This window comes from Sinohyriopsis cumingii, chromosome 16 (assembly GCF_028554795.1).
Source record: "Sinohyriopsis cumingii isolate HCF-2022 chromosome 16, ASM2855479v2, whole genome shotgun sequence".
In the NCBI taxonomy this organism is placed as follows: Eukaryota; Metazoa; Mollusca; class Bivalvia; order Unionida; family Unionidae; genus Sinohyriopsis; species Sinohyriopsis cumingii.
Window position 1 is genome coordinate 49,965,488 of NC_142976.1, and position 13,967 is coordinate 49,979,454.

The window sequence follows — 13,967 nt, forward strand, 5'->3', positions numbered from 1 at the left end:
AAGTTCGGTAAAAAAAATATTAACAAAGGTATTTGAAGAGCATCATACGTTAGCATTGTGACTTTAACATTACTAAGAGTTAGCATTTTGACTTTAACATTACTAAGAGTTCTACATTCTGATTTATAAATTTATAACAACATTTGTGTACTGGGATAAATTACAGATCAATACATTTGACGTAATAAATATTACCTTGACGAATATAACTATTTGGAGCTTGCAATTTGAATGAGAGGCATAAATTATTATTATTGGATTTTTATATAGTTTTGACGAGAAATGACATTAGGAAGTTTCAAAGAACAATATAGTTGTGGGGTTAATTATATCAATCACATCAATATATTTGTATAGGAAGATTTTAATCTTCATCATATTTGGACTCTCAGGACAATACATGTAATGGTTACAGGCCTGCAACTATTGCCACAAGTATATTACCTTAATTAAAGTAACAAAAATAAACAGCGTTAGTAAAATTAACAAATACATTATCTGTCTAAGTCGCAATGTTAAAATCTATGAGAAAATCACAGTACTGTGAACTAAGTCGCAATAATCCTAAATGTTCTATGATGAATACAAAAGTTTAAAATGTTCGACTGAATTCCAATATTGAATGTGCTAATGTACAAACAATATTGAATGTGGAAATATACCAATAGTCGTGATTAATCACAATGACATAATCCAGAATGTCTTTAAACGAGTCCACAGAAATTCCAAAGTAGTTTATTAGTCCAACAGCTCAATGAGCACTTTGTCATTCCAAGGAACAGTTTGAATAAATGATTACTCTCAAACGAATATACAAAGTAATGTCAGTTGACTTAAGACACAATAGTATGTCCAGTACATAGGCTAGTTTAACAGGAACAGGAATAGTAGCTGGTTCTCTACTAGAACATTTTAATTTCGTATATGTGAGTGAGGTTAGTTCTTGAATTCAAATCTCATTACACATCTTTAAAACTTCAACAATTCAGGTAGGCCAAGATTCTACCCTTAATCGCCGATAAACGTCAAACAAATAATATAAATGAAATGTACTCGCACATGTTTGTCTATGAATTCTGATAGTTTTCCATGCCACGCAATGTTTAGATATTAATAAATGTTCTCATAAAGTGGGTAATGTAGTTGGATGCACGAGGTTTCTATTGGCACATAGTCCACATATATACAAGTGTCGAACAAGTTCGATCATATTTTAACACGTTCAAGTCAAAACGTCTAACGAACATCAGTATTTTTGCACATCTATTGAGATGAAAACCGGACATTTCTTTTAAACGTCTTGTTATCACCATTATGACTATCCTCCATAGCCTGAGAAGGAAGAATGCAGTTTCACCCGTAATTTCAGCACCTTTCTCTGCCAGAAATACCATTGAAAGTCTGAACCACCCCGCACTAGCCATTGGTTCGCATCTGCATTCTTTGCTAGGATCACATTTGTCACACTGCAGTAAACTAAACTGGTTTAGCAGGTTTGGGATATCAGTAATGCAGCTTTGCCAAATGCAGTGTCACTACATTCAACAGTAAAAACTTTGCAACGTTTGACCAGTTCTCATATATTTTCTTAAACTGTTTTTATGCAGATATTCTCATTACTACACAACGAACATTATACAAAGAATTTTAAATGATGTAAAACGTCAGTAATGCCTCTAGTGACAACATTTAAAAAAAATTACCTGTTGAATACGCTTTGTCATGTGAAACTCAGTTTTAGGTTATTGGATCGAATAATCATATTAATTAGTCTTTTCTTCAAATCAAGCAGTGCCATAATGTATGCAAAACTCAACGCGAAAGACTTATCAGTTATAGGAATGTGTTTATTCATTTCCTCTGAATACTCATTCATTGAGAAACCATGTAAGTAGATATAACACAATTTAAGTAGTTAAGATTAATTAGTGGTCTATCGTACGCATTCATTAATATGATCAGATTACAACGGAACCAAGCAAAAGGCACACAAGGCGAATGAAAGCTTAGTTAAAAATGAAAGGCTAAATAAGGACCAGCGAGTTCCAAACTTAAAATTAAGTTAAAATTAACATGCCTGAGTTGTCGCTAAGAGGTTGCTCCAGGATGAGCAAAATGTTTGCTATAACTTGCGATTGTAGCACATCATCAGCATTTTACAATAACTATAGAACAATCTAGTTTCAACGTTTTCTCCCTAAATATGTATAATGTTAGAATGTATCCACATTTACCTGCAAGAAGCAGTGCATTCAATACAAAATACATTTGCTGGCATACATGATTTTTGTTGAAACCGCTTTGAGCAATTTATTCAACGGTCCTGCAGAGATTAGAAATATTTAAATAATAGTCTTTTACACAAAAACCAAAGCATTGCATTAGAAAAAGCTATTAAAAATTATTTCCATCGTGATTATTAAGCCTGAACTAAACCATAACTTGCTTCTGACACACACACACACACACACACACACACACCCACTGTCCATCGCAGTATTAATTGTTCAATGGTCATTTCATTATTCCTATAATTGCTGATGCTGTGATCATTGCTTTTCGATCAAACTGTGTGTCACCTATTAAGGGAGAGGTACACAGGTCTACATTTCTCAAAACAAATACTCTCTGTGATATTTAAAATTATACACTTAATTTAACATTATACACCCAATTAAAAACTTTGAGAGTACATTGCCAACAAATGAAGGCCACATAAGTAGTGAATCTCATATCAGACACAATTATATTATGTTTGATACTATACAGACATCACCATTCGTGGATGAGTGTTTAAGGATGTGAATGACTTTACAACAATCACACAGTGTTTAACCTGCTACTTAGTAGTTATATATATACTTTTCTTTACACACATTTGTTAGCATTCCACAAAATTAACAAGAGAAACATGTTTTATTGAACAGAATAGGATAAGTGGTGGGCTTTAACGAGCCTCTGCTCACAAACAAATTGCTGGCTGGTGCTTATTTACATATGATCATAACTCATTATAATCCGCGCTTACAATCATCTGGGGACTTTCTGAGGCTTTGGAGTAATGCCAGTCTCGGAGTTTGGGTTCAAATATATCTTATGCCAGTCCATGGTTCCAAATCTGATACCATAAATTTGTTTTGTCAAACACACTCCATACTCAAAAATGAATTCCTGCCAGATATTTATATTTTCTATCGTTTGGTCAGGATCATCATATATGCAGTCTGGATATCCATGGAGTAGTATGGTTACCACTTAAGGCACGCAATCGTGCTTACTAACAAAAACCAGGTGATCTATATACTACATTTTTAAGATGCAATCAAACATGCTGCCATGATCTGCTTTCGAGCAACTGGATACTTCACCCGAATACATACTTGGAGCTACATGCTTCAATGTTGAAACTGTTTATACATATTTTCCTTCAATTTTTTTCTCGTTGCTTATCTGTCAAACCCATTATTGTCACCACTGTTTTGCCCAAAAACATGATCTTTTCTTTCTACAAAGTTCAAATGTTTGGGTGGAAAATTTGAATCCAGTCCCCTATTGTTTGGTTTCAGTTTGAGCGCAGCAGTGTCAGGTGATTCATTTCCCTGGTTGATAATTGGTTCAAAGTTGAAGTGAAGTGTCTTTTTCTCTTCTGGAATATTAAAAGAGGCCATGTGGTAACTCATGGTCAAAGTCCATGTACACTGTTGGATCTCGAAGGGGTTTACTCTGTAAAGATAAATCTAGTGAAAGGTTCGTGCAATTAATGTAGCTCTGAAATATATGTAGAATATTGCACAGTTTTACACTAATCTGAAGGCAGTGAAATTAGTCAGCTTGACAAGAAGAGACTAACAAGTGTTCAGAAAAATGCACCATCTGCTTTTTAACAGGAGTTATAGACAAGAGCAAGTAAGAAGATACAAAACAGCTGAAAACTTGATTTACATGGTTTAGTCCTCTGGCTGACATTGATGTGTAAACCATCATATACATGTTTGTGTGCTTTAGCTTACCTTAATGATAACTACTCTACTTTTTCTTCTTCCTTTTCTTTTTATTTGCCTTCTCCACAAAATTGATCTGGACAAATTTGCTCTTACTGCTTCCTCCTACAGAAACAATTCCACTATTGGTGCCCATTATAGCTGTTTTAGAATGTTTCTCATTTCTCAAGCCTTTTGTCTCCTCAACTATGTAAAAAAAAATAGGTGCTATCCGATGTGATCCCATGAAAGAAATAAATAGCAAAAACTGTCAAAAGATGACAAGTTTTATTTCCAATTATTTATGCAGACTTATGTCTTGATTTATATGTTCCGATTAATGACAAGAACCTGGATGACACTGAGTGTATATTTTGTTCTGCTACTGTACTATGCTAAGCTGGGGTGTCTTTTCGTATAAAATTCAATGTATAAGAAATATGGAATCTCTGGTAAGCACTACAATGGAAATACCGGTAATATGTTGCCTTGAATAACATCCAAAACACGATGCATGTCATGACATCATGTATATATTGATTCTCCATTGCGGGGGCCCCGAGTGGCCAAGTGGTATAAAGCGCTCCCCGTTGCGGATCATTGCCATCTCACCTCTGTCTGCGTGGGGTCCAGTCTCGGATTCAGCCAATGTGGGTATGTGAGAAAACTTGCCAGTAGCTTCCTGTGGGTCGGTAGTTCTTTCCGGGGTTTTCCCGGGTTCTTCCTCCACCATTAATACTGGCCGCCATGTACAGCCTATCGTGTGCTGAAAAATGGCGTTAAACCCTATAACAACAACAACAACAACAATTCTCCATTGCACAGTATATTTATTGCTTGAAACACTAAAATCATAACAAATAGTTTATATTGGCTATTACAAATTTTATTTCAGTACAAAACACCGTTGTGGTACTGACCATTTATGTTTCAACAACTGGTTCCAGTATATGCAAGGATACAGCAGTTGCATATCCACTGGAAGGTTTTTCTAGCTAATCAAATTTTCTCTGCCACCAATGACCGCATTAAACCAATCAAGGATACTTAATGTACCTGGTAAGTTTTGAGAAGGGTTTGTAGAATATAAAGAAAGAACTTTACGTTTAATGTTACCTGGTGAGTCATTTGAGGACTCTGATGAACTAGAGTCCTCACTTGCTGAGTCATTCTCCGAGTCACTGCTCTCTTGTGTACGATTAAGAGGCCTTTGTTTGGGAGTCTCAACGATCTCATTCTGCAAAGAAATTATAATTGCTAGATCTAACCATATAGACTGATCAAACATAACTTGTTTTATATTAATATTTTAGTTGCATGCGTTTATTTGAATGTACGTATCATGACAAAAATTGATCACAAAGGGCATATAAATCTGTCAAAAACCGATTAAATTGCTGATTATAAAATGGTTTATTTTAATGTGATTGTTAAAAAGCTGCTGGTCTATGTTGCTGCGGACAACAAGTGTCACATATGTAGAACACAGGTGCGATGTATGTGTAGCAATTTTTCAATGCTGAATATATATTATTAGGTACAAATAAAGTATAAAACAACCAAATACTGTTGTATTGATTCATTTGTATTTACCACTTTATAAAGTTTACCGATATATTGAAGCACATTCAAAACTTTATTGAAAGAATTTCTCAAATACATTTGTAGTATTTTTAATTAGGAATATGAAATGATTTGCATTCATTTCGTCAGGCTTTTGAATGCGTTTTTGTAAAACAAGTGTTCTAAACAGATATAACGTTGTTTATATTGTGCCCTATGAGCAATGATGTAAATTACATAACAATGGTGTCAATTTTTTGTTTACAAAATATTTGAAAGTTTAATATATCTACCTGAGGATTACAATAATGGAAAATAAATTGAAAAAAAAGAAGACGAACATCACATAGATACTGCCTCATTCACAAATGTATTTTGAAATAATCATTTTTATATATATATGTGTGTGTGTGTGTGTGTGTGTGTGTGTGACATTCTCCATACTCAAAGTGGTGTCTACCTGGGTTGATCATGGGAAGTACTACAGTTCAGCAGAACTTAGATTAAGAAAACTGACGATGATTATGAGTGTTTATTTTGACCGATGTTTAGAAATGTTTAGGTATTTTATGGAGCCGGAACATGAAATGGACCTCTCAAAAAGATCAGTGAATTAAGTAATGTTAGAACCGGCTTATTTTCAATCGTGCTGTACCGCAAGCCTTACCTTCGCCCCTTGAGTAGCTTCATTGTGTTCTAACACAGACCGCTTAGGTGTTTTTCCTGAAATAAATTCGCCAATGCAACTGTGATTAAAGAAAATACGCCATTAAAGGACAAAGGTGAAAATGCACCTAACCGAGTTGCTTTTTCCCAAAACAGGAAATCCAGATTAAACTGTTTTCTCTTTTATACCAGTAACTGATAAAACTTTTGAAGGTATGTGCTATCAGTGAACTGGGAATTTGGTAGAATGCTATAACCGGCCTGCTTCAACAGCACATAACCCCAAAGACATAGCAGTGACTCGCATACTGCACCAAGACTTAATCTCAAAACATAACAGTCTGGCTGTCCTCCTTCACCAATACATAATCCCAAAACATAACAGACTCATTCTCCTCTTTCACCAGTACATAATACCAAGGCAATACGGATTGACATCCCCCTTCACCAGTGCATAAACGAAAAACATAGCAGAGTGATCTTCCTGCTTCTCCAGTACAAAGTCCCAAAACATCGCAGTGACTCACCTGCTTCACAGTACATAATCTCAAAACAAAGTCACTTAAGCAAGAAAAGTAGGTCATTACAATTTAATTTGTATGGAAGCCAATATAAGTGGCATAATGAATGTACCCATCACGTTTAGCGACCATAATTGCAACTGTGCCTAGGAAAACAACACTGCAGAGAATATTCAATTGAGGACTGGAATTTTGAAATTGTACGTGTTATCTCCTTACTTACATGTACATTCTGTATGGGGTGAAACCTAAACATACTGATTAAAATTTTGGATTTTATATATATAATTATATTAATAATAATTCCAATTAAAGTAAACGTCTAAAACTGTACAGATGAAGAATCAGACAAAACGTTGGGAACTCTTCCAAATAAATATAAACAAGAAGTACTTCAAGATAAGTGAGAAATGATCAAAATACTAAAAGGCCATCATTTGTGTATAAAATAACACATATTGGCAACCTGTATCAAATCCTTAAATTAGTTTTTGAAGAACATTAACAATGTACATATGATATCTGGGTAAATCAAACTAAATATTTTCTAAAACTCTCTTTACTTGCGCATCATTCATAATTTTAGTAGATAATATTTAAAATAAGAATGTTCATAATCGGTTTCCGAGTGTCCCTCACACCCAGTTCTGTCAGACCTGTAAAGTGTCTGATGTACATCGGAAGCATTCACTATATAATATTTGTTTGACTTGAAAAGGATGTCCAACCACTAAATAATATATGTCTGACTTAAGAAGGATATCATGCCACTGCAGAATATCTGTCTGACTTGAAATGTGTGTATCAATAGCTATAAAGATGAATTAAGCAAGTTATTATTTTAATTAGATCATGCAGTTTGCTTGATAAGCACTATTTCTGTACAATTCATATCACCAATCGTAGTCATTCAACTACGCATACAGAGAGAGCAAGTCGGGGGACTGGGCTGGATCAAGTGTGCCACTCTGGTATTCAAGACTATGAAACGGAAAGACAATCCAGTGCCCTTGGAAACAAATGAAGTGAGAAAAAAAATGAGTTAACCCACATTTTTTGACCATATCTCACTAAGTGAACGTTGACTAAGATTAAATAAATTAATATTAAAAACTAAGCATGCAGATTCATACCTTTTTGGCGAAACACAAAAGTTTTGATCTTTCCGAAAAATTATTGTAGAAAAAATGTATTTGGACAAACCTGGTACTTTTCGTTATCATGTACAGTACAGCACTCCGAGTACAAACATGCGTCAGCTTTTGAAACCAAGGGGCAGCTGATGTGAAAATTGTAGCACCAGTCTGAATATTATGACATGAAACACTAATTCGTGAAATTTGTTTGCCTGAGAGAGAGAGAGAGAGAGAGAGAGAGAGAGAGAGAGAGAGAGAAAGAGAGCAGTAATCAATCAACAGAACTGGAATAAATGGTAAAGACTTTAATTAAGGCAAATGAAAGAGGAATTACAGACAAAGGCCCACGAGGGCATGACATCACTCACCTGGCATGAATAACGTTACTAATAGTCAATTCACTAAGTAGGTATATGTAGTATTGTAAGAACACAACCCAGGTAAATTATCTCTCAAATTTTGTCTTGTTCATTATACCAGTTTTACTTATCCTGGTACAAATTTGTTATTAAGCTAGTTTGTAACTGCATATACAACGATATAAACCCATGTAAAAAGTGTGATTGAAAACGGATGATAAATATATTATCTCGATCTAGACAGTTAGCCATTTCATCCAATCAGATACAAGTTGTCTCGTTGATATAATCTATAGTTTTAGTTTGATGAAATTCTGAAAAATGTGCCTTGAAGGCTGACATCAGGCTCAGCCAATTAAATGAAAGAAGAGCTCATTGATGCGGGTAGACACTGTTCACTTCATTATATAATCACTTTTTCCCATTTGATCTCATAGGACCAGAATTATGGCTTCTAGACCGTTAGTTCAGCCAAATAAATGCAAATTCACCTCTTTAATATGGATGGATCTTGTTCCTCATTGACTTTGATTATAAAAACTCATATTTCAAATGTTGATGAAAATCAGATTTGAAATGAGGCTTCCAGAGGCTTGCAAGCTCATCAATCTATATACACCTGATTAATCTGTATGCATCTCGTCTATTTCGATTTGTCGGAGACTCTCATTATATAAGCTCACATTCCAAGTTTGTTAAATAATAATGTAATATGTATTCCTAATTGGTAGTAGACACATGAACACAGGGTGAATGTATGGCCATACCGTTATATCAGGTCAAGTATTAGAGTGATCTCCGATGGGCTCTAAACCATTATCAGTTTGCAGATGATTAAGTGTGCTTAGTACATACTCACTCACCGCTGATGGCATTCAGACTTTGCACTAACTTCCATGAGTTAATCACGACCAATGCCAAATCCACTTTCAAGGACGTGAACAAAATGATATGTTCTGTCACAGAAAACTAGGGTTTTGGTTAAGGTATTTTTTCATTCGCTTATATTTCATAAACTGCTTCATGGATTGACATGATGCTGATTCAAATGTGATTCATTCATTCTCTTACATGATTGCTTGCCCCTTTGACTCACGGTTAAGTTATTATAGTAAAACATCAGCATTAAGGTACTGGTTAAAGTGCTCATTTGCTTATATTTCCTAAAATTCTTAGTGGATTTCGGTCATACTCTGGATGGACCATTTTAAAGCTAAGATTCATTCTGTACCAATGGGTACTGCATCATCTCTTGTATCAATGGGGTTTAGGGTTGTACGTTTCACGTGAATGCTTCAAATCATGGGCCAATACATAGCCTTAGCATTGTAATTTAACATACCAAACAAATCATGAGCCAACACATAGGCCTGACATGGTACTGTAAATATAGCATACAAATCATGGACAAACACGTAGACCTGACATGGTACTGTAAATATAGCATACAAATCATGGACAAACACGTAGACCTGACATGGTACTGTAAATATAGCATACAAATCATGGACAAACACGTAGACCTGACATGGTACTCTAAATATACCATACAAATCAGGGATCAAACCCTATGACTGGCATTGTAACTAAAATACGCCATACAACTTTTGTACCAACATGTAGGCCTGACATCGTGATCTATATATGCCATAAAATTCACGTAGGCCTGGTCTTGGAATCTAAAAAATGCTATGTCAATCATGGTGCCAAACACGAAAACATGTCATGATAATCTAGACATGCCATACAAACCAAGATACATCATGTAGGGATAACTTTAGAATCTAAACATGTAATAAAATACGGGCCATTACGATGGTTTGATATTGCACTTTTAACATTCCATATAAACCGTGGACCAAACAAGTAGGTATGGCATTGTAATCTAAATATGCCATGCAAATAATGGGCCATCATGTAGGCATGGTATTGTAATCAAACTTACCATATACATCATATACCAAACACACAGGCCTGGCATTGTAATCTGAACATGCAAATCATGGATCGAAACGTAGGCTTGGCATTGTAATCTAAACATGCCATACACATCATGGGGCAACACCTAGGCCAGAGATTGCAATCAAAACATGCAATACAATTCATGGGCCAACACATATGCTGGCATTGTAATCTTATCATGCCGTAGAAAGCATGGCCTAAGCACATAAGCCTGTAATATTAATATTGCAAATAAATTGTGGAGCAAGGCAATGTAATCAAAACATGCCAAATAATGATGGGCCAACATGTAGGCCTGGCATTGTAATGTAAACTTGCCATATTCATCATGAATCAACACATACGCCTGTCATTGTAATCTGTACACGCCATACAAATCATGGCCAATATACTATAAACTTGCCATGTAATCTAAACTTGGCACAGCTTAAAAAAGTGGCATCCCTTCACTAAGATTTTGATACGTCCAAGAGAGTTTAGAGAAAATAGTCTTTGAAATAGCTTTTTTTAGAAAGTGCATTATCTGGTTTACAATGATAGACAGTTGTTTGCAGAGCTAAAGGAAAGGAACCAACCCAAACATCTGACAGGTATAGCGGATCTGTCAAATATAAACATTGCTATTTTCGTTACCAAATGAACAGGAATCGTGCAATGAAAATGGGATTATGCCGTAAATGAAAGTGTACTATATTCTTGTAACATGAAAATGTTCATGTCATTATGTAGAAGTTATTTTATGACTTTTAAGTTTGCTGGCAGCGACCAGTTAACTATTTCAGCTCACCAGTTCTGAATTTTAGTCAAAAAATGCCATGCAACAAGTTAGTCACACATGCAACCATTGTTTTGAACTGACAAATCTGCAAACTCCTTTTACTGACCAACCTGCTGTCGGATAATATTTTTTCACACAGTATTCCAATGAACTGCTAAACACGCTCAGTCTGAGCTCTGCTAGATTTATCGCATATTAATGCTGTAGTTGTAAGTTTACTAGACAATACATTTACCTGTTTAAGTGATGGCCTGTAATTCTGGCCGATTCGACTATGTGACACATATAAATTTACACTATTATCATTTTTCATATATTTCAACTGTGACACAAAACTACATTCGCAATAAAGTGGTTACATTTTTAAAACAACCTTTGGTGATAACAGTTGCTAGCCTAATTAGTAGACATGCTTTGGAATTCACCAGATATGATGACACATATAGTTCAGCATTGGTGGACACAATGTTCTGTTTATTTTGTACATATTGCTTATATTATTCTCCTATTACCGTCAGTCTTTCTTGTTTGAAACTGACTAAACACAGTTCAATATTGAAGTACTAATCTACTTCAAGAAGTAGGGATAGCCCTAAACTGTCATACGTAATAAATCAAAATAGAGGACAATATTCTAGAAAACTTTGAGAATTCTATCAACTCGTTTAATTGATTCGATGAGCAAGCGAATATGCAAATAGAAAATTAGAGTGACATAACATGCTAAAAAATAATCCGCATAAGCAATACAATCAATTCATATCCATTTTATATTTGAACACACATTTGAGGCTAAAGCAAACTCATAAATGTAAGAAGCTAAACACTTGAACAGACATACAATAAAGCTAATGTCAATGATGGACTCTAAATCTCTGACATCTAGAATCTTCACCCATTGAAAACGTTCACTAAATACCCTAATCTGTGAGTCTGACCACTGATCACAAAGGACAAAGAAGGACAATGGGGAAATTAACAAAGTATTCAGTTGCGTACATCCTTTCAACACAAGTGACACGGCCTTCGTAACACATGCAATGCCATTTACAGCAAGCAGAAAGATCAATTGCATGCACTGGTTACCCAATGATTACTTTTAAGCTTCCAGAATGATTTTGTAATAGATCCAGTCGAGACACTGAATATCATGCTCTGGGTTTGACCATTCAAACATATCATGTTTCTCAGTTTTTCTTCATCGTCTCGTCCAAATACTATCCTGCGTCAACGTTAACTTAGCTGATGTTCATGACGTTAGAAGTCAAACGTATGTTCTGTTGCATTAAAAGATCAAATATTCTGAGCTCGATTTATGATAATCTGTCCTTGCTATGGTATCATAGCTTGCGCTAACATTTTGATCTGTTGACGAAAGAGGTTAGTACATATATCTCGTTTGAACAAATGTCAAGATTGTTATCATCAAAGATGGATGATAAGGGCATGGCCAACATTTTTAAGGTGTATTCTCTTCATAGTATAAGACATAACATGCCCGATCATACACTGGATTTAGATTCTGATATATTGTCAGATGATGAAAATTATTTACTGCAAATGTTGTTAATAGCATCGAAAAGTGTTTTAGATTCCTTCACATGATTACTATCTGGTGACCACTGATGACATTCACTGTGTTTACTAAGCTTTTCACATAATATGTTCTCAGTAGTTTTATGGTCCATTTTTTCCCCTGAATCGCTTTGTAGTTTTGCAACGAATGGATAATATATCAGTATTGAATGTTGCAATATCATGACAAATGTCTTCTGTCTCTTTATGGCTCAGATCTAAATTTCTTTTTGGCAGGTTTCACCCCGTATATTAAAAAAAATTGATTTTGACTTTAAATAAACAATGAAAAATACATGATATATTTATGCTTTCATAAATAACGTATCCCAACTTTAAAATTAATCTGCTTGTAAAATACTGTTACATAAATTTCATATAGGAATTGATCTTATTTTATGTCCATAAAGTACAAAAAGGTAAATACCTTTGAAAAATGAATTCAAGCTCAGCATCTTTGATATTCACCTGTACACGCTTAAAACTTTGATATATATGCACTGTTGAATTTGCAATATTTCTTAGCCGGTGGTTTCTTAATATTCAATAAAAGCATACATTTCTTAATTTTGACTTGCACTGACTCGCACTGAATAAAAAAATACATAAGCTGCCATCAAATATTCCTTGTAAAGCATCTTGGACAATAAAATGGCACAAAAACAGAACTTGTTTATATAAAAATGGTTACTGGTGTGAGTATGCCGAAATAATTTGTTATGGTCTTATCTCACTTCCATCAACGGTTGGCCGATTTTCTTCAGGGGCTCAGTTACATCATCACCGCCTTTCATTCCATTATCACTGATGACACCTCAAAAGACATTCTACATTTGGCCTTTAAACTACCATTATTCCAGGAAAAAAGTAATCAACTAACACATTGTTGTATAAACATGTAAATGTCTCATGAGTAATGGATCTGCCACGCATCCTCGCACCTATCAGTATACTGGTGGAACATTTTCTGACTCCAGTAGACTAGTTTTGGCTGGTTTCCCTCAAATGTTTTGACATAACAGGTAAAATGTCGTGTTTGGAATATATCAACTATAAAACTGAATGTGCAGTAGTCAGCTTTTAAAACAATATTTTGGGCCTACCAACAGAAGAATCACATACATGCACACTCCAACTAGTCCACTGCAGCTGGTGCATATATATGTCTCTGTAGGGCAGTAAATTATTAATCTAAATTAAAATTATCAGCAACAAGGTTAGACCTGGTATTTCTTATTGACTTTCATTACACATATTTCATTCATTTAATCAACATTTTCCATAACAAGGCTAAGATGGCCACCTGTAGTGTACTAAGGGTTGGCGTAATCGGACAATAGTAGGACTAGTAAGAAATTATTCAAAACAAAGAGGATACACAATAAGAAAATACAAATCTATAAAGACCAGATAAAGAAAATGAAACA

At 34.8% G+C, this 13,967-nt stretch overlaps 1 protein-coding gene across 9 annotated transcripts in view; it reads right to left on the reverse strand.

The window, feature by feature from the left end:
* Positions 1–346: 346 nt before the first annotated feature.
* The window catches only part of LOC149780391 (uncharacterized), a 59,460-nt gene continuing 45,839 nt past the window's right edge, over positions 347–13,967 (reverse strand). For 6 of the 9 annotated variants that reach the window (XM_089937304.1, XM_089937307.1, XM_089937309.1 and 3 more), the window contains 4 exons: positions 6,211–6,266; positions 5,085–5,217; positions 4,011–4,187; positions 347–3,723 (listed from right to left, as the gene is read on the reverse strand). In XM_089937304.1, the coding sequence (XP_089793430.1) occupies positions 4,027–4,187; positions 5,085–5,217; positions 6,211–6,266 (350 nt within the window). In that variant the 3' untranslated portion in view covers positions 347–3,723; positions 4,011–4,026. The other 3 variants (XM_089937311.1, XM_089937312.1, XM_089937310.1) reach the window with 3 other exon arrangements.